Source organism: Tiliqua scincoides, chromosome 3 (genome assembly GCF_035046505.1).
Source record: "Tiliqua scincoides isolate rTilSci1 chromosome 3, rTilSci1.hap2, whole genome shotgun sequence".
Taxonomy (NCBI): Eukaryota; Metazoa; Chordata; class Lepidosauria; order Squamata; family Scincidae; genus Tiliqua; species Tiliqua scincoides.
In genome coordinates, this window is record NC_089823.1 from 25,107,218 (window position 1) to 25,129,671 (window position 22,454).

Here is a 22,454-nt window from a genome sequence, read left to right on the forward strand (position 1 = left end):
ATGTAAAGGTTGGGAACAGGTGCTTTAAATACAGGAGAGTGCAAATTCTGGGAGGTCAGCTCAGCAGCAAAACTAAGTTTAACCCCTCTGTTCTCTCTCAAACAGATTTAAACTGATGGGAAATGCTTCAGTTCAGTATGTGGGGAAAGGTTAATATAATTAAATCCAACGTAATTCTTCAGTTGATATATGTCCTAAGGCAGGGGTCTCCAAACCCTGGCCTGGGGGCCAGATGCGGCCCACAGCGAGCCTCTATCCGGCCTGCGGCCAGCCTCTTGTCCCCTGAAAACCTCTGGCCCACTTGGCCAAACATGACTGGAACTATGCTCTGGTTGCGTCTAGGGAAGGGGCGTCCAAAGTTTTTGGCAGGAGGGCCACATCTCTCTGACACTGTGTTGGGGGCTGGGGGAAAAAAGAATTAATTTACACTTAAAATTTGAATAAATTTACAAAAATGAATATATTAAAGATGAACTTATATGAATGAATAAAGGACATGCAATAGATGAAGGCCTATAAAAGGCCTTGTACAAAGCAAGGCTGGCCTTCCCTTCACTGCCACTGCTGCATCACATATGTGATGCTTCATGCCACAGCTCATGCAAGACGTCAAACAGTTGCTCTCATGCTGAGAGCAGTTGCATCGGGCCAGTGTGGGCTCCAACAAATCTCCGGATTTGGTGTTTCCAAACTTAAGGAAGCGACCAGAAGCAACTTCTAGTTTGTGCCTGTAACTTCTGGTTTACTTCTGAGTTGCTTTTGCAACTATTCTGGGGCAGCAAATAAGGCCTTGTGGTGCAGCAGGGAGCATCTCGGTCGTGATACAATGCAGAGGATGAGGTGAATTATAGTGCTAGAAAGTTTGGGTACTGATGACCTAGGCAATTTGCCTCCACCACAGTGACAGCTTGGTCTAATACTCTACTTCAGTTCCAATCTAACATAAAAGCAGCCCCGCTGGATCAGGTCAAAGGTCTATCTAGTCCAGCTTCCTGTATCTCACAGTGGCCCACCAAATGCCCCAGGGAGCACACAAGACAAGAAACTTGCATCCTGGTGCGCTCCCTTGCATCTGGCATCCCTTGCATCTGGCATCAAATCAGGAGGTTGCACATACGCATCATGGCTTGTAACTCATGATGGACTTTTCCTCCAGAAATTTGTCCAATCCCCTTTTAAAGGCATCTAGGCCAAATGTCATCACCAAATCCTGTGGCAAGGAGTTCCACACACTAACTATATGCTGAGTAAACAAATATTTTCTTTTGTCTGTCCTAACTCTCCTGACACTCAATTTTAGTGGATGTCCCCTGGTTCTGGTGTTATGTGAGAGGGAAAAGAGCATCTCTCTATCCACTCTATCCTTCCCAAGCATAATTTTGTATGTCTCAATCATATCCCCCCTCAAGCGCCTTTTTTCCTGACTGGAGTCCCAAATGCTGTAGTCATTCCTCATAAGGAAGGCGCCCCAGCCCAGTAATCATTTTAGTCGTTCTCTTTTGCACCTTTTCCATCTCCACTATGTCCTTTATGAGATGTGGCGATCAGAACTGGATGCAATACTCCAGGTGAGGCCTTACCATCAATTTGTACAATGGCATTATAATATTAGCTGTTGTATTCTCAACACCTTTTCTAATGGTCCCTAGCACAGAATTGGCCTTCTTTACTGCCACCGCACACTGCGTCGACACTTTCATCGAGCTGTCCACCACCACCCCAAGATCCCTCTCCTGTTCCATCTCAGAACCCAGACTCTGTTTCATATGCAATGACCCTCTGGATAGCTTCCACATCAGAATTGCTGGGAAAACTTTGGGGTGATTTACCTGGGAGGACTGGGGCATATTCACTGTCAGATTCTTTTAAATCTTTCTCTGCCCTACAAGGCAAGTTTAATCTACTTCCAGCTGTAGCTTGGCAATTTACGCAGCGCAAGTATTATGTATAACTGGGATCAGGGGCACTGGGAGCTTTGAGAGCACCAGAAGTGTTAAAGTTTAAGAGTACTGTACTCAGATGCAAATGTCCACTTAAAGTTTTTCATGCCTTTATTAAGCAAGCCAGGCTCCCACAACTGGATATTGAAAGGGAACAACTGGATCCCAAAATTATCCATAATGGTGGCAAGTCATCTTTGATATTCAAGACTTAGGATTGTTCTCTGTATTCACTGGACCCCAGCTCATTTCTTCGCCTAGGGAAATTGCAGATAGTGACAAATGTTAACACTGCAGTGGACACAGAGGACTGATTGTATAGTAATACGCCCATTCTGGACAAATGTCTTCATGGTAATTAATGTGGTTCTCACCACCTCCTATAATTTCAAGTCAATGCCTTATTAGGAGCCATACTAATCCTCTGAAGTTAGAAGGCAAAACACTCACCTAACATTAAGAAATTTGAATGACAGTCTGATCGGAGTATAACACTGTACAGCCAGAGTGAGGGGCATATGTATGTCTATGGGCACAATCCTAACCAAGTCTACTCAGAAGTAAGTCCTATTTTGTTCAATGGGACTTACTCTCAGGAAAGTGTGGTTAGGATTGCAGCCTATATATTTGTGTGGTTATGTGTTTGCAAGTGCAATCCAAACTTTGTATACAGTCAGTAGAGCAGCTGCTGTAAAAGCATGAATGTGCCATAAAGTACATGTATGGCATGAATGTGCCATAAAGTACATTTGCAGCACCCAGAGAGCAAGCAGTGCCAATGGGGAGGCTAGTGCTGCTCTGATAATGTTGCATTCAGTCAGACGACTGCTGGCAGAGGTAAGAGTCATGCAGGGTGGTGGAGGGACAGCAGGAGTGTGGATCAGAGGCGGGAAGGGAGCATTTCTGGAGGAAGGGAGGGAAGAACGGGAGTGGATCGGGACTAGGAGGGGGAGCGGGATTGGCAGAGTAGGCCTCTGCCACATCCTCCCAAGACTGTTTACCCTACATGGAGCTGGTTGGACTTGTACCTGTAGATTTGAGCAGCCCCAAAGGGCATGCTGTGGCATTACTCTGTATAAGGGGAAAGATAACCCCTTACCCTGAGGAGACCTTCAGCCTGCTCCAAAGCTGTGCTGGGTATAGCAGGGATTGTGCAGTCCTGCTGTGTCAGTACAGTTTAGGATTGGGCTGTGAGTATGATTAAGTGTGAAGGTTTGAAGTTAATTCACTGAAGTGATTGTGGTTGTCAGAATCTGTAACGTAACTTGACTGTATTAAAGGAAATCAATAATTGTTAACAAAAAAAGTATGTGTCCATGCAAATAAAGGCACTAAACTTTCAGGGGCTATAAAGCTCCTCTGCTCTGACCTTGTGTGCACATGCTGCCCATCATCATAATCATGTTTATTTTGTTAGTGTTAAAATGCTAGTGTTAAAAAGGTAGAGGGGAGAAAATATATAACTTGACTGAAGAAAAACTTGGAACATCATCTTCCAGCCTCTAGAGGAGTAGTGACCCAAATAAAGAGCATGGATATTATGATTATGAAATGCTGAAGCCAACTGTCTTTCAAGAAAAAAAAAAGTTAAGATGCTTGATCACTCAGTCAGAATTTCTACCAGTTTAAAGTATGTAACTGTATTCACTCATCAATCCCATAATAATCCAAAATCATCTTACAGAGGCTAAAGTATGATTAAAAATCCAAATAACCCCCCCCAAACCTTCTGTTTGCTACAAAGTTCTAAAAAACTTTAAAATTGTAATGGTTTGAGTAATTATTGTCCAACATACAATTAGAAATTTTTACTAGAAACACTATTTTCCGTTTAACTGTTTTCTCAGATAGGAGGTCAAAAGAGTATCACCACTAGATTTTTTTCACCTATGACCAAAAGTGGGGAGAACAGACAGCTGAGTATGAGTTTCTATGGCTGAAGTCATCAGCACTAGCAAATCTTTTTTTTCCATTTAGGAACTCAGTGCCATGCAGGAGTCCTTGTGGATAATGAAACCACACAGAAAGCTAGAGTCTGTGTGGTTCCCTCTACATACTAACAAATAGACTGCTTGACTATTGACTGAGCTGAGGAATCACTGAAAACGCAGGGCACGTGGGTGTTGGCTGCAAAAGTGGCAGTGGTACTGGACTTTGTCCCTACTCACTAGAAACAAGATGGCACTTTTATTGTGATAGCAAATGTCATAGATTCAGTTCAAAGATCAATCCAAGTAAGGGTAGTTAGCGATAGAGACAGAGGCAGAAGAGAGAGAAAAAGACAGGAACATCACCCTTTCTGACTGAGCAACATTGATAGAAGCAAACATTCCACTAGTATAAAAAAATTACCATTTTCTTTACGCAATCTTGTGATAAATTTTTTGGGAGGAATTACTCCAACTTTTTTCTTCTGGGTGGCTATGCTATGGAAGAGATCAGCTAAGCAAGTCAGGAGAGTCTCTTTTTTCCTGGGTTGGTTCTTGTATGCCAAAACTTTCTCTCGAAATGGTCGACAAAAATAAAGTGCCTGAAGAACTGAATTGCAATAGCAAGTATTTCCAAACTAGAACACAAGGAAATGATCCATTAGAACAGACTGAAAAGGAAGATTTTATGCAACTGACATGAAACAAAGACAACATTTGCTGAGACATTTATTACTGATTTCCATACTGAAGTATAACTGAGTCATTAACTAGTGGCAGACTTAATAGTCAGCAAAAAACAGATGCATGTTTGCTGCCATCTGGTTTCTTTGTTGTACATTTTTTATATTTAGAAATATATGGTAACCAGTAAATTTCATTTTAAGATGTGTAAGTCATCGTTTTGAAAAGTGCACCAAAATTTGCATGCCTTGTATTGTCCGGTTTTTAATAAGTGTCTAACAATATTAATGCTACCAATTTACACCACAAGAAACATTTCTTGACCACAGGTCAATGTTTCTCTCTTTAGTATGGTTAAGAAATTAAGAATGGGCTGGAGACTTACACAGTCTCCTTTTCTGGGCAAATTCTCCCTCCCTTCCCTTGTCAGCTTTAACTATGTTTTAGCACAGGGGTGTCCAAACTTTTTAGCAGGAGGGCCACATGATCTCTCTGACACTGTGTCAGGGGCCAGGAAAAAAAAGTAGTAATTTACATTTCAAATTTGAATAAATTTACATTTGGGGCACAGATAATATATGAATCTGATTTTAATTGGTGATCCATTGGGGTCCGATTTATTTTATTGTTTTTAGGTTCTAATGTATTAATCTCTTATTGTATTGTTGTGTTCCTTTTATATTGTAAGCTGCCTTGGGTGCCAGAAACGTGGGGTAAAAATTCATTAATTTGTGCACATTCACACACCACACACATCACTTAATGATGGGGATTCTCCTATCCATGTTATGTGATTAGGTTGTTAAGTGAACATTCAGCTCAATCTAGTGTCTATGTTGTGTAAACACACTCCCTGCCAGACACTCTCACTGTGCAGACTATTGCAGACCAATTTCCTCTTCTTTGCATTGTTTGTTGTGTAAACAGACACTTTTCTGCAGGCTATGTGACACACACACACACACACAAACACACACACACACACACACAATTTGTACAAAAAAAGATTTGTACTGTATTATTTAGGCGAGTTGTGATTCTTAGTGGCAGGAACATGTGTAATTATAATGCCATTAGGCTCAGCAAACCAGTCAAAATTGTCCACTGGTCATATTTTGGGTATCCCTGGTTTAGCATGATAGCTACATTGATGCAATGCAAACTAGTTAACCCTAACCAGATTCATTTTTAATCAGGGTTTTTGAGTTTGATTCAAACCATAGTTTAGCAGTGAGCACTGATTACAACTAACTATGGTCAGAGGTCTGCACAGAACTAACCCTGAATCTTAGTTAAGGCTTCCAAAGGAAGAGAGTGAGGGATACTTGACAGGGAGAAATGTGTATGCCTGCAGTTCAACCTCTTAATTATGGTTAAGAAATGAGCAGTACTATATCACCATTAGGCTGAGAACTGAAATAACATGATTCAAAATAACTAAAACAGCAACATTATTCTTTAACCAGGACACTCAAGTCATCACTTAATGTGCTCAGTTTCCAATCAACTAAACCAGCATTCTGTAAGCCTGCATATATCAGAGTAAAATTAAGAAAACAATGCTAATTTCAATCTAATTAAGAGAGCGACGTTGCTTGTTGAATATTCTCTCATTTAATACGTTGGGCTTCAAGCTTTCTGCCTTCAGGAAATCATTTCCACATGGAATTTTTGCCCCCAAATCCAGTGACTTGCCAAAAATTCAGGGCATATTAGAAGGTGCTTGGGGAAAATCCCTGGTTTCCCCCGATTCTTCACTTGTCTTAGACCTTCTTATTACCTAGAAAACTCCTGTATGGAATCAACATCCTGAAAGAAGTGCTGCATCATTCAGATACAGTAGTCATATATGTTCTATTATTGTTGTTTGACTTTCTTCTCCAGCTGACTTGCAAAACAAAGAACTTGGCTTTGAATCAATCCATAGGACCATAAAGCCCACATCATTACCAAGAGCAGGAAAATTAAGGAGCTCAGGTAACCCCAAGTATTCAATACCAGAGAAAAATCTAGAATAATGCCTAGAAGATATGAAAAGAGGGGTCATACTCACCCCTTTTTGCATCTGCCTTGGCATATCAATGAGGATCACCCACTTCCCACCTAGCTGTGGGCAAGACCCTGGACTACAGAGAATATTTTATATAGGGAAAGTACCCAGGAAGATGCATCAGTATTTTATTTCAGCTTGACTTTTAACTTCCACGCCTACTTTTTGCCCAAACTCTTCCATCCTGGTGCCAGGCAGTGCAGTTGCCTCATCCTTTCAAGTGCCTTTTCCCCTCTTTTGTGTATCCAACCCGGTTTAAAATGTCTTTATTTTACTATTTACCTGCCTGGTCTCATTTCCCTCAAGAGGATACTGGTTGCCGCACCTTTCTAAACCACCTGTTTTCAGTTACTGCCTGGTTTTAAGAGGACAGAGGATTTTAGGGCTCTCTGATAATCTGGGAGTGAAGTTCTCCTATCACAACCTCCTTGGAACACCTTAGCTTTGGATGTGGTAGCCATGGCTGTGGAGTAGCCAAGGTTGTGGAGTAGGTACACAAAATCTCTGACTCCAAACTCACCCAAAATTATTTATTTAAAAGGATTTTATACAATTTTTCCAATGCTCAAAGCAGTGCATGACAATAAAATTACAAAACCACATAACAAAAACATTAAAACCAATTAACACAACTATTATAAACACTATTTACTTCAATTCTAACCCTATACTATTTAGAGCAAGAAAAATAAAGAACTTACGTTTACTAATCCAAAATAGTGTTCATTGACAGGAAATTGTTCCGGACCAATCTCTTTCTCCAAGGCCGAGGCATTAGCGCCCTGGGGAAAAAATGATCAAAGTTTATTATTTATATGTAATTGATAACAGCTGTTATGTGGGCACAGTGCAACCACAAAGGCAAAGTAGCTTGCTCAAGAACAAGGGTCTCTAAACTTTTCAGCCGAAAGGCCGCATCAAATATCTTGCATAGTGTCAAGGGCTGGAAAAAAATTAAATATAAAATTTAAATAAATACATTAGAGGTGGAACTTAGATGAATGAATAAATTGACTCAAATGCCCAGGATTTCTCCAAACACCAACACAGCCCAAGAAATAAAACACACACGTAAATGGACCCCCAATCTCTCACTCCCCAAGCACAACTCCAGTTGTGCTTGGTCAACTGGGTCAGAGGCTGGTCGCGGGCCGGAGAGACTGGCCACAGGCTGCATCTGGCTCCCAGACCGGGATTTGGAGAGCCCTGCTCAAGAACAACAAAGCTGTCTAAAACAGGAGCATGGCCAATGGAGCAGATTTTTCTGTATGCATAGCAGCACTATTTCAAATGTGCAAGTCTCTCAGGGAAGGAAAAACATCATTCTGGGGAAAAAGGAAATGCATCTTTAGGAGGGACTTACTCCTTGGATAATCCACCTAATATCCTTTTGTTTCAAGGATACCCATCTGGTGATAAGGAGCTCTTAGTAGTGCATAAGTTGATCATTAGGAAAATAGAGAGATGGATTTGCGACAGGCATGTAGTCCACAGAATGAGATGCCTGCTTGATGCAAAGGTTTCGGGCACTGCACATTTAGATGGGCTAGTAGACACTGCTGAGGAGGAGGCAGCAGTCGTGGTACATGTGTGCATAAGTGACACTGGAAAAGGAAGTTGTGCAGTCCTGGAAGTCAAATTTAGATGGCTTTGAAGGGTGCCATCAACCAGAACCGCCAGCATAGCATTTTTGGAAAATGCTACCTGTTCTGTGGAGAGGGTCAGCAAGACTAGAAGAGCTGAGGGGTCCCAATACATGTTTTGTACAGATGAGCCTGTACAACAGATGGCTTCCACTTGAACAGAAATAGAATTAGACCACTGACACTTATGAAAAAGGTTGCAGAGCATTCTAAAATGACTGGGTGGGAGGGTGATGGGAGCTGAGCAGCACCTAGTTCAAGGTGAATCATCCCTAAGGGGTAAATGTTCTAGAGCAGTGATTCTCACCCTTTTTAGCCCGGGACCCACTTCTGAAAATGACAATCTGTCTGGGGCCCACTGGAAGCGATGTCAGCAACCTGGAAGTGATGTCATAGCCAGAAATGACATCAGACAGGAAGTAACATCACTGTGGTGTCAGAGCCGGAAGTGATGTCATCAAGCAGGAAGTTCCTGCCTAGAAACTCAAACTGTAAATGACAAGAGACAGTATTCCAGCTCAGAAGCTTCTTCCAATTCTCCCTGCTCTCGCTACCATTGCTATCAAGCAAAAAATAAAATATCTGGAACAAAATATTTGTGTATTTATTTACTACTGTTTTTATTTCTGTCTTTATTTACAAAGTCTCAAGCTACTTCTTGTATTGCACTTGAAACTAACATTGATGTGGCTATTGATACTGTGCACAGCATTAGCCAGAAACAAGTGCACCCTACTCATGCATCTCAATACAAGAAGTAGCTTGAGTTTTTGTAAATAAAGGAAATAAAGAAGTAGTATCCCCCTCAGAAGGAAGATAAGCAGGGATGCTTTCCCTCATCTCCACCAAGCTCAAGCACATCTACTCAGAATTGACTCCCATTATTGGCAATGGGGCTTACTCCCAGGTAAGAGTAGACAGAATTGCAGCCTAAGAGAGAAGTAAGAAGAGGGGAACGGTGCACATCAGAGAAGCAGCTGGGGAAGCAGCACTCTCCCTGGGTGCTCCCCCCCCCCCACATGCCAAAAGTGAGGGACAGCCCCTACAGCTCTTACATTTAGGAAGCTCTTTTTCATGTCTAGCCTAAATTTACTTCCCTGTGGATTCAACCCATTGGTTCTATTCCTACCCTCAGGAGCCACGAAGAGGAAATTTATTCCTTCTTCGGTGCCCACAGCTCTCTGACAAAGAGGCAAATATTGTATGTCTCCTCTTCTGCAGGCTACACATACCAGGCTCTTAGCTATCTCCCATTGGTTTCCAGATCCTCACCATCTTAGCTGCCTTCCTCTGAACCAGTTTCTGATTACTGATGTTCTCCATTAAACGTGATACACTGTAAAACCAGACCATGACACAAAAACCTACTTGCCATTTCCCAAATATGTTCATAAGCACATGTACTAGATTATCTAGTATAAAGCATACTTAGTATAGTGTCTAAATTAAAATGTAATCCCCATGCACAGTGATGGTGCAATGACAAGCACCACCATTAAGGCAAGACAACTGTTACTAACCATTAGTTTGCGTCACTTAAGAAAACAGCATGATAAAAATGGAATTTTTCTTTTAACAATTTATTAAATAAAAGTTCTATTATTAAGGCTGCAAATCTATATACCAGGTCGGTCCAACTTTTGATACATTACACACACACACACACACACACACACACACACACCCTGACAGTGGCAATGTGCAAGTATTTGGTGGTGACGTGATGAAGGCTTCTGTCACAGAAGTCACTCAGCAGGCTCAGGCAGCAAGAAAAGAAGGTGGCGGTGAGGTTTTTAAATCTCCCTGCTGTGCTGTTCCAGCTTCTCCTCTGGAGAAGGAGAAGCCAGAAAGGCACAGCAGGAGATCGAAAACCTGCTGAAGCAGAAGGTGGTGGTGAGTGTGGCGGGGCTTTGAGGGCCACCAAAACAGGCCTCAGACTGTGAGCTGGACCACTCCACTATACACAATTACCTAAGAGTAAGTCTTGGTGAACACAGTGTAAACCTGCATAGGATTGCACTGTTAATTAAGAAGAACTGAGAATCTTTACAGCCAGTTCTTCACATACAGTGCAAGTGTAAAGAAGCATCCTAATCTTTGTTCAGTTAGAGCCCAATCCTATGAATGTCTACTGAGAAGAAAGTCCCATTATAGTCAACGGGGTTCACTCCCAGGAAAGTGTAGATAGGATTGTAGCCTCAGTCACTTACCTAGACAAGGCACTGATTATGTAATTCATGCTTCAGTTGCCCTGTGAGTATTGTCTACCACCTACCTAGCTGACAACTGTGTGTCATCATATCTGAAGTCATTAACAAAAGTCTGGATTCCTGCCCCTAACCATGCTTTATTTAGCATGCTGACTGCTGCAACATTGCTTTTGAATCCTACAAGAATGAGTCCTGCCTTATGCACTTTGAACTAATTACGTACTAGTTTCCAGTGAACCACAGACTCCTGTTAAAACTGGTGAACTACAACTTGCATTTGTCCTCCGTATTAGGAGCACAAAACAACTTCAAACCGTGGTTTGTAATCCTGATTTAGAGGACATGAAAACCATTACATACTAGTTCATATGTAATAGTAAATAATGACTTACCAAAAACCAGGAAGTAACTAAGTAAATGAAGCATGCAAGGAAAAGACAGCATGAACATGAGGCATGGTCTTAGAATGTCCAACCATGGCTTGCTTGTGAAAAAAATTATTGAAGTAAAACCTTGATTTTCTAAATAAAATGACAAGCAAATATGATTTTTGATGTCAAGCAAATATGACATATTAGACATATTAGATCCCCTTTAGTACATTGTTGTTAATATTATGTATATTAAGAATTTATCAAACAGTATGGTCATTTAAAAAACAGTGTTCAGACTAACAACAATCTGTCCTTTTTCCTTGAAAGTTCTGGGAATTTGGAGTTAAACTATCTTCTTAGCCCCAATGAGAGCTTTCCCCCCTTTGACAAAGAGGAACTGCAAGGGGGAGGGAGAAGAGGTCTATACTGGGCCCACACCGTGGGAGAGAGAAGGTTAAAGCCCTCTCCTCCACAGTGGGCCTGAATCTTACTATTTACTGTAAAACAAAACAAGGAAGTACCAAGCATGCACTTCCTGTAATTAGGATAGTTTGAGCCAAAGGCCCAAACCAAATGTGCAAACTCCACTGCTAGCATTTCCCATGGATGTAACAGATGTTTGGATGCAAAACTCACATGGGTTTCTTTAACCATGAGTTATCAGTGAATTCTTCCCCCACAGAATAAGCAAAGTACCTTTTCCACTTCTTCAGAATCTTCCAGGAGGATTTTGAACACTAGAAAACTCAAAACTGGAAAATTCGCATGGTTGTCTGAGTCCTCAAAGGAGCTGATACAGTGTCCTAGACAGTCTCCCGGGGAAGATCTGCAGATCCAGGAAATTTACTGCCTCAGAAGGGTAAACCCTCAGGGAGAAGTTCCTGTCTCAGCAGACAAGTGCCACTGGGATATGTGAGGACACAGGAAGACAGTTGAAAGTTAACTCACAGGACCGGAGGAGGGACTAGAATGGTTTTTCCCACAGAAATCCCCAGATTGAATTGAATGTGTGATTGCAAATTCCACATGAACTGACTCTCACTCAAGAAATTTCCCATGCACATACTACAAATTTGGTCTTAGTATAAAAGTAGGTAATCTTGCTTGGAGCCTTTACAAAAGTTACATGTGGCAAACAGAAATCCTTTATTTCACAATTGCTTCTCTCTGTGGTGCAAAAGGGGTTGCATAACCATAGTTTTTAAATTATATACTGGATATGTCTTAATAACAGTCAAATTACATTAATTGGAAAGCTGGTTCTTTCTTCTTTTTTAGGCAGAATTCTGTACTGAGGTGCATTTCAATAGGATGTGATTTGAAATTAAAACCTCAATGTTCTCTATACTTTAGGAAAGGGATATACTTCATTAGCCGCTTTGGGTGCCCACTTGGGAGAAAAGCAGGATAAAAATTGAATGAATAAATAAAGTATTCAGAAGCTTATGACCTTTGAAGAACATAAGAACAGCCCCACTGGATCAGGCCATAGGCCCATCTAGTCCAGCTTCCTGTATCTCACAGCGGCCCACCAAATGCCCCAGGGGGCACACCAGATAACAAGAGACCTCATCCTGGTGCCCTCCCTTGCATCTGGCATTCTGACATAGCCCATTTCTAAAATCAGAAGGTTGCACATACACATCATGGCTTGTACCCCGTAATGGATTTTTCCTCCAGAAACTTGTCCAATCCCCTTTTAAAGGTATCCAGGCTAGACGCCATCACCACATCCTGTGGCAAAGGGTTCCACAGACCAACCACACGCTGAGTAAAGAAATATTTTCTTTTGTTTGTTCTAACTCTCCCAACACTAAATTTTAGTGGATGTCCCCTGGTTCTGGTGTTATGTGAGAGTGTAAAGAGCATCTCCCTATCCACTCTGTCCATCCCCTGCATAATTTTGTATGTCTCAATCATGTCCCCCCTCAGGCGCCTCTTTTCTAGGCTGAAGAGGCCCAAACGCCGTAGCCTTTCCTCATAAGGAAGGTGCCCCAGCCCAGTAATCATCTTAGTCGCTCTCTTTTGCACCTTTTCCATTTCCACTATGTCTTTTTTGAGATGTGGCGACCAGAACTGGACACAATACTCCAGACAAGACAAATAGACACTTGAGACAAATAGATCACTTGAGGTTCAGGAAGACAGAGTTGTTGGAAGCAAGTCTCCCCCAAAGGTCTTCACTAACTGAGGAATGCTCTTAAATCACACTGTTATCGGTTTTCAAATATACCTGGACCTGGAAGTATAGCAATTAACCTGTCTGTTCTCCTTCCTCCTTTAAGGTGATGTAGTTGTCTGCAACCAGAATAGTCTCAACCAATGAATGCAAAATCTTCCCACAACTGTTGAAGTGAATATCTTCTGCCTCAGATACCATCAATACAGGAAAATGGCATTTTAAGAAATATTTAAATAAATGATTTAAATCAATTCACTCTGCTGGAATATCATACAAAATTTTCATACAGAGAACAAGCTGCAACCTCACAACAAGAATTATAATTAATAAGAACATAAGAAGAGCCTTGCTGGATCAGGCCAAGGGCCCATCTAGTTCAGCTTTCTGTATCTCCAATAGCCCACCAGATACTTTAGGAAGCCCTCAAGACAACATATCTATATCCTGTTGCTGCTCCCTTGCATCTGGGAATTAATATGTTTATGAAAGACTTTTGCCAATATAGCAAAGCATTCTTATGACTTTAACAAATGGTCACATGCTCAAAACAGCAAGAAGTTTTGTAGCACCTTAATGACAGACATTCAGGTAACATTGGTGTATGTTTGATGTTGAGATCTTCCCCTGATGCTGAAATTTCTGAATGGTAGCCATGGCTGTGGCCATGCTTGAAAAGACAGTGGCCTGCACCATATTCTGCATTGAGGCCGTCAGCTCTTCCCAAGGAGGAGATGTAAAACTTGGGACAGAGGCTTCGGGTGCCTCACTGGAGAGACAAGCCATTCCAACCATAATCTCCCCCAAAGCAGAAATGACACACTAGCCAATGGGGGAGTATCCAGGAGCCTTAGATCTCGCCACTGTTCTGCGGCCTCAGCACGATAGAGGCTCATCTGCCTCACTGTGTCCTTTGGCAGGAAACAAGGCTTGGAGGGATGGCTCTGCTGCTGCTGTTCGAGCACGCTTGCAGTCAAGCGCCAAACCTCTTCCTAACCCTTCTGTTAAGGCAGGAAATCAAAGGTCCTGGAGTTATCCAGCTGCTAGCCTTGGGCAACTGCGACCCCAACACTGTCACCAGCTGAGTGTAAAAGGCGTGCTCAAAACGACAGAGCCCCTCCCCTGAGGAAGATTTTGTAACTTGACCTGCCTGCCCGACAGGGAGGAGCTTCCCAGACACCAAGGACTGATCCTGTCATGGAGATCCCACCGAGAACTCATAATCCCTTGGCAGAACTAGATCAACTTTGGTGGATTTGATCAAATGCCCTGACAAGGGTATTTAGGACGTTTCATCACATATACAGGTGGAGCCCGTTTATTTTTATAGGTGGATAAAAATATTTTTATTTATTTATTTTTATTTATCCGTTTATTTTTATAGGTGGATAGGTGGATTTTTATTTTATAGGTGGATTTTACATTTGTGGATCTGGCTCAAGGCAGGTCTCTTTGATCCACCCGAACCCTCCGAAGGTGAACCGAGTTGTGCTCCAGTCATCTCCAGAGAGTTTTCTCTGAGGCCTCTGCAGGCTTCAGAATGGCCCATAAGGCAAAAATATCAGAAGTGACATTTTAATGCCTTTTTAAGGCATCCTAGGGCTTGAGGAAACCCCATCTGGAATGTAATGTAACTGTTGAATTATACTGTTATCACTCTAAGCTACCCCACTAGTAGTTTAACTGTGTATTATATGCACTATCAAATAGAATGGCTGAGAGTTATGCGTGTTTACACAAGCACACACAAAACCCCAACAATTTTTTTAAAATCAGCAAACGGCCCTATTTCTAGCATTAGCTAGCAAAATATTGTCTCTAGCACTAATAGTCTTACATGTTGATGTCCAACTGGAATGGACATAATTAAAGTCCAATCAGGATAGAGAGGAAAAAAGGACAGCAAAAAAAAAAAAAAGAACCCCCTCCTTCACCAACACTATAATATTTTATTTGCTATAATGCACTTTGAGGCCAAGTTTTAGGTGAAAAGCAGGATAAAAAACAAACTATCAAGGCTTGTATAGAACTAGTACAAATTTTATGTGGTTCATATTGCAGATATTTACTTGCAATATGCTTTGTATGAATGACTAGATTTTCAGTCTCTTCTGCAGACAGCCAGGATATCTTGCTCTTACAGAAACAGAATTTCATGTACAAGTCTTATGGTCATTCAAAGAACAACAGAAGTCCAGACCCTGTGATTCTACTTGAAGCATTAACCAAAAAGTCCAATAAACCTCCATTAGATATCTTGAGAATGCTTACAGGGTGGATGTTATTCGAATAAGTTGTCTTAAAAGATATTAGGAACTATATTACTTTGGGAATGAAGTTCATACTGTTCTAAATCAAACTGACAGCATCATTATAGAGAAGTAGCAAATCCATAAAGATCCTAAACATAAAACCAATGTCTTCAAAGATAAAACTGTACACTTCATTTCACACAACTTTACAATATGACAAATTGCTTGATGACACTGTTTAAACTAAACTAAAGCTGTTGTGCTCAGTAGGGGATGCTGAGGGACAGCGAATTTAACATGATTGGATAATTTGTTTCCCCAGAGTGTCTGAGCTGCTAGGATACTGACAAAAGAAATAACAAAATGATGATCTATTATCCAACTGAGAACCCTCTCCCCTCCCCTCCAGCAGCATTATTTGCTATAAGGCACTTTGAGGTCAAGTTTTACATGAAAAGCAGGATAAAAATGTAATAAAAAACAATCAGGGTTTGTACAGAATTAGTTTTTCAGTAATTCACCATGCATTTGCAACCCTTTAGTTAAGAACAGCAGGTTAGGAGGCAAGATACAGCATCTTCCTCTAAGTTTGCACCTCCACTGCAGGGCCATCATCTTTTCAGCATGCAAATGACAACTAGAATAGTTGGGAAAGGCTATAGGGTACTTTCCACACAGTCGCTGTAACCAGCACTACCATGAATGCTGTATAGCCCAGTTCTACATTTACACAGTCTCTGGTGAACACAGGATTGCAGTCAAGCAAATCATACGGCTGACTACTTTCATAGTAAGGTCCACTGAGTTCAACAGGACTAATTATTATTATTATTATTATTATTATTATTATTATTAACAGTATTTATATACCGCTTTTCAACTAAAAGTTCACAAAGCGGTTTACAGAGAAAAATCAAATAACTAAATCAAATAACTAATTCCAGATAAGTGTGTGCAGGATTGCAATAACAGATAAGGAAAGCAGGTGCACCACCATCACTTGCTTAATAGCGTCCCCTGAAAATAATTAACACTTTTATGATAAGACCCGGTGTTGGTGGCACTGATTTTTTAAGTGCTACAAAGAAATGATAAAAATTAATATTTTCTGAACCACAAGTGCCTGAGTTTCTGTTTGAAGAAACCTACAGAAAAATCAAAGCAAATGTAGCTTTCATGACAATTGTTTCTGAAGATACAAGGTGCAAACTCACAATGCACATAGGCAGTTCAGCAGCCTAATCCTAGGCATGTCTATTCAGAAGTCAGTCTCATTATAGTCAATGGGGTTTACTCCCAGGTACTTGCGGATAGGATTACAGCCTAGGTCTCCTTAACTAAAGCTAGATGGGGGATAGCATGTACTGAATGTTTGGGTTGTACCATCTACTTCTAAAATCAGATTAATAAAACTGGGTGCAACATTTGGTGACATTGTCTATGGTTTAAATTTAACTGTCATGTTTCTCTGTTTATAAGTATGAAGATCAGGACATGCTGCAAGCTCAAGTATTTACTCCTCTCTGCCCTCTCTTCCATTCATGCTTAGATCTAACTTGTAGTTTGTTATGATGCCCCAATCAGATGGATCGTTCCTAACCCCAGCATGGTATTTTTTTTGGATGCAGCATAAGGTCAGGAATAAGACTTCACCCCTTGGGGTTGTGGCAGGGTCCTAACCACAACTTTTTGGACAGCCCCAAAGGCCAGTCAAAGCTTGTTAAAGTCAATGAATTTCACTCAAAAGAACTGCATAAGCTAATCAATGAAACTGAGTAATTAGATTCTGATCCTGATCCAATACCATAGCTGCTTCATACATTACAAGAAAAATGTTCCTGGTTACACTGAGCATGTCAATCATATTTGCTGAAGCCTTTTTTCCTGAAAAGTGTAAAGATGCCTTACTTCATTCTACAAAAGATTTAAAGCATCTCTGGTCCCTAATCTAACACATAATAGAATTCTGAGGCTGCAGTCCTATGCACACTTAGGAGTAAGCCCATCTCAACACAATAAAACTTGCTTCTGAATAAACATGCATAGAACTGCACTGTGAAAAACAAACTTCATAAGGAACTACAAATACTGCAGTCTTGTATTTATTTAATGTTACAGTGGAAATGTGTTAAGATTGCTTCAGAATTCTGTTTTGCATGTTTCACAGTATACTTAATCCATAAATATTTCACAAGCTTAACTGTTTCTCATATTACAAGCCTTTCATCAGTTCTGCATGCATTCCGTAGGTGTAAGTTGTGCTGTCTTCAACCTTAATTCTCTTGCCTGAGCAAGTAGCTTCCAAAATGTTCATTCTCAATGCATTTCATTTATTTTCTTATCTGAAGAACACATGCTCCCCCACAACACTACAGTACACCTCTCCTTTTAAGAGAAAAAGGCAACAAAAGCTTCTGTCATGCAGTAAGACTATTCCCATTGTAGAAAGCCTCAATTTCCAAATTACAGGTCAGACTTTATCATCTGCGGATTTGACTCAATGCAGGATGCCCCCAATATGCACTGAGGCCCAACCTGTACCCTTCAGACAGGACTGGAACTATGCTCCTGTCACATTCAGAGGGTATAGTGTGTCCTGACCAGCAGATTTGTTTATCCACAAGTTTTGGTAACCATGGGGATTCCAAGAACAAAACCCCCACAGATGCAAAGAGAGAGAGAGAGAGAGAGAGAGAGAGAGAGAGAAAACAGGAACTATACAACTGAATGGTAATCACATTACTAACTGCAGTACTAGACTAAGGGCCTAATCCTATCCAACTTTCCAGCTTTGATGCAGCCACAATGCAGCCCTGAGGTCAGGGAAAGAAGTTCCCTTACCTTAGGGAAGCCTCTGTGACTGCCCCCTCCCAGTATAGGATGCAACACGTGTCCCATTGGCACGGCTGCATCAGTGGTGGAAAGTTGCATAGGACTGGGCCCTAAGGTAATCAGGAACACTAAGGAGAAAGTTGCACAGAAAGAGGTTTTAAAAACTTTATTCCTAGAGGTAATTGGGCAAAGCTCTGCCCAAAAATATAACAACTCAGATAACTTGTATTTTCTTTTTCCATTTATGACCGAGGAAAGAATATAGCATTTTGTAAATCTAACTTTCACAAATTGAGGTTTATGCCTGGTGAGAAGCAATACCAAAATACTTGAGCCTTAGGACCTGGATAGATGTAAACACAGTAAGTATACTGTATTCTACTAAAGTGATTATATAGATTCTAAAGCTGCTTTTAAGGGTAATCAAGGATACAACTGTTTTCAGCAACATGATGACCAAGCCTAAACAAAACTGAGACATACTAATAGATGCTATTAAGCATAAGGAAATTTCTGATGCAATGTCATACTATAAACACATTCCTGTCAAATGAAGGGAATATACCATATTATTAAGAATATTTAAATATCACTTTTCAACAAAAAATTTCAAAGTGATTTACAGATAAATAATACAGTATATAAAGCAAAGGAGTTAAAAGGGAGTGATAATGGATATCATGGGACCTGGCCATCTTGCAAAGGCACAAGGAAGTATCCTGAGAAATGACAGCATAGTAAAGACAAAGAGTCTTTGGCTAATACCCCTGCTAACTGGGTAAGAGGCACTTTTTCAAGTGGGTGATCCTCTTTTTAGCAGGGGGAGAATAACTGACCCTCCTCACCCCAGCAGTGTCTTTTCTAGTGGCTGCCTGCTGGTGTTCTTTTGCATCTTTTTAGATTGTGAGCCCTTTTGGGACAGGGAGCCATTAGTTGTTTAATTTTTCTCTGTAAACCGCTTTGTGAACTTTTAGTTTGAAAGGTAAATAAATACTGTTGATAATGATAATGATAATATGTACTTTTTAAAGGGACTGTGAATGGGAGGGTGATGAATGCAAAGGAAAAGTGAAGAGGAGAACAATGTTTGCATGACAAACCAGAGGGAAGGAGTGACTGGAGAACAAAAATGCAAGTTTGTGTGAAAGTCCATGGGGTATAGAGAGCAGAAGGAGAGGAGAAGGTAATTTGTGATGGGAAAAGGCAAGGAAATATACCAATAGCTGGCACTCTTTTCCTCAGTCAAGGACAACATGCCAGTGAGAGTGCTGACTTCTCCATTTTTCAGACTTGTGGAGTTAGAGATAAATGCCATAAACCAACTGGATCCAGATAAGAAAATATTTACAATATTCTGCATAACTGTGGCCTATTGCAAACTTGTTCATTGGGAAGGGAAAGTGGTATCTCTTCTTTTATATAAAACAGAAGAGTATTTCAGTTCAAAATGGAAAAAAGCACTGAGAACACACAAAATCCACACAGACGTTAAACCATATTTCAGAACAGTCTCCTTTTTGAGGGCTTTTTAATTACTCAGTTGGATTTTGATAGTAAAAAAAAATCATGTGTAGTCTTAGAGTTACTTAAATTAAGTTGTACGTCAGTGTGTGCCAGCATTGACAACAATGTTGCATCCCCTAAAGCTGATTAAGGGTTTTGATCCTGTGCTTGTTTTCCATGTAATTATGGCAAAAAAGAATGAGATCTATGTATAAAGTCAGCCTGGACAGGGAAAAGTTGCATATTCAAACAAGGTTTAATAGGCAGGAACAACTGATCTGCAAGGCAAAATGGGCTCTTACCCATTCAAGAGTGCCACAGGAGCACATGTTACTGTGTGTTGTCAATTTGAAAGGGAAAGGAAGCGCCCTCCATGCTTTAAACTTCATGTACCACCACAGCAACTACAATCTGCTGTGCCATTCTCCCCCATGTACATATATACCTGAAGGCCCACCTCTTCAATTCCTCCCACCCATATATCAGTCCCAGACTTTTTCCTTTTAAAAAAATATGACAATCAGCTCACACTGCACACACATAGACCCCACCTTCAGCTAACTACCCCCAACTCAGTGCCTCTGTCTCATGCCCAAAATCTTTCCATGTTTCAGTTTTAGATTTCCCTCCTGAGCTGGCTCCAAGGCTGAGCAACTGTCCTAATGAGCACCTAACTGGGAGTAAGACCCCAATGAGCTCCTGTGGGGCTTCCTCCCGAGTAAGTACCTAATGCACGCCTACCTGGGTGTAAAGCCCCATGAGCAGCTGTAGGGCTTTCTTCTGAGTAAATACCTAATGCATGCTTATCTGAGAGTAAAACCCCATGAGCTTACCTGGGAGGCTTCCTCCCGAGTAAACGCCTAACGCACACTTACCTGGGAGTAAAAACCCCTGAGCGCCTGTGGGGCTTCCTCCCGAGTAAATGTGCAGGGGGAGTGCGAGGCTCCTCCCCCGTCGCTCGCTGCCTACACGCAGCCCCCGCAGCCGTGTCCCCGCTTGCGAGGGCAGTGGGGCAGCCCTCCATCCACGCCCCCTGGCGAGACACACCCACGCAGCCCTCCCCGCCCGAGCGCTCCCCCTGAGGGGCGGCCGAGGACAGGCGGCGCAGCGCTCACCATGGTACAGATGGAGGCGATCTTGGAGACTGTCATTAGGATTTCCATCCGCGCAGCGCCATCTTCCACCCAATCACAACGCGGAGCCGGGCCGGGGGAGTCCCGCCGGAGGAGGAGGAGGAGTAGGGCAGCCCGCCCGCCTCCCGCCAGCTGCTTAGCAGCGGGACCCGCAGACGCCTCCGCCCGCCTGGCGAAAACTATTCGCGACACGCGCTCCAACCGCCCAACGGCGGGCGCACGCGGCACGCGCGAGACCCCCCCCCCGCTCAGCTCAGCTCAGCCCCGCCCCTTTCCCTGGCACGCGCGCACACCACACACGGGCCGGTCCCTTTTTTCCGCCCACCCACCCTGTCGCCGTGCCCGCCCCCCGGCGGCCACAACCAGAGACTTCCTCCGGGTCCCAGCGCCGGAGAAACCCTGATTTTTTTCCTCCTGCTCCCCCGCCCTCTCCAGCGCAGCCAATCGAAGGCCTCGGACCGGCGGGCGCGAGCGCTCGCTGCTCTTCCAGGTCTTAGCGCGAGCCAGTTCCTGAGCGCGCTTCTGCCCCTTATAAGCAAGTGGCTGCTTAGGAGTCAGTGGCTCCAGGGCTGGCCATTCCCGAGGCCCACTGAAGCGGGCGCCTCAGGTCACAGCCTTGCCCCACCGGAGGCCGACTGAGGCGGGCACCTCAGGTCATAGATTGGCCAAGGCGCCATAAGAACATAAGAACAGCCCCACTGGATCAGGCCATAGGCCCATCTAGTCCAGCTTCCTGTATCTCACAGCGGCCCCACCAAATGCCCCAGGGAGCACACCAGATAAAAAGAGACCTCATCCTGGTGCCCTCCCCTACATCTGGCATTCTGACTTAACCCATTTCTAAAATCAGGAGGTTGCGCATACATGAGGCCAACTGAAACAGGTGCCTCAGGTCACACATTGGACAGGGACGTGGCCCCTCCCTGAGGCCGACTGAAGCTGTTGCCTCAGGTCACAGATTGGATGGGGCTGGTTTTCTCCCACTCCCGGGGCGGCGGGGCGGGGGAGAAGCAACAGAGCAGAAGAAGCATGGAGGAGAGGCTGGTACATCACCAGGCAAGGAGGAGCAGCATTTGTAACACACCACCTCAGGGGTGCATCTGGTACCATATCGGCAGTGCAGTAGCCTCACAGTGGACACAGAGGAGGGACTAGCCCAACACCGGCAGCAGCCTCAGTCACTTCTCCTGGAAAAGACAGAGGGGAAAAAGTGTGGCAGTGTGGAGGAGTAGAGGGTGGTGGCCTAGAGGCCACCTCCTCCACACTTCATTTCTTTCCCCCCCCTCCCAGGAGGAGGAGGAAGAAATGATGTACTGATTCATTTTAGATTTGGGATTTTAAATATGTGTTAGATGAATGTAGCAGGGTGTGTGTGTGAGAGTCAGAGACAGAGAGAGATACATGTCTGAAGATAGGCTGGAGAAAGCAGATCACCCAGACCTCAGCAAAAGCCCACCTCCGAACAGATCTCCTTGCCCTCTGGTTCTGAGTAGTGATAAGCTTCAGTTATGATAAGCTGAGCACAGAGCACATAAAGAATTGCGCTACCCAGGAACTGTGAGAAGAGCAGAACGTGAACTTCTCACAATTCCTGGGTAGCGCAATTCTTTATGTGCTCTGCCCTCAGCTTATCACAACTGAAGGCCTACTTCAGAACGTGAACTTTTGAAAATAGCGGAACACACGGTGCCATAGAGAGCCATGTACCAATGCTTCACGTCCATCA

General features: G+C 42.7%; 1 protein-coding gene across 1 annotated transcript in view; it reads right to left on the bottom strand.

Moving 5' to 3' along the window:
- Window positions 1-20,845, bottom strand: part of USP12 (ubiquitin specific peptidase 12) — a 33,328-nt gene extending 12,483 nt beyond the window's left edge. Inside the window, exons 1-3 of the mRNA XM_066619857.1 lie at window positions 20,711-20,845; window positions 7,304-7,384; window positions 4,293-4,506 (exon numbers count right to left, since the gene is read on the bottom strand). Coding sequence (XP_066475954.1) covers window positions 4,293-4,506; window positions 7,304-7,384; window positions 20,711-20,758 — 343 coding nt within the window. The 5' untranslated portion in view covers window positions 20,759-20,845. The remainder of the gene's footprint in view (window positions 1-4,292; window positions 4,507-7,303; window positions 7,385-20,710) is intronic.
- Between the last annotated feature and the right edge of the window lie 1,609 nt (window positions 20,846-22,454).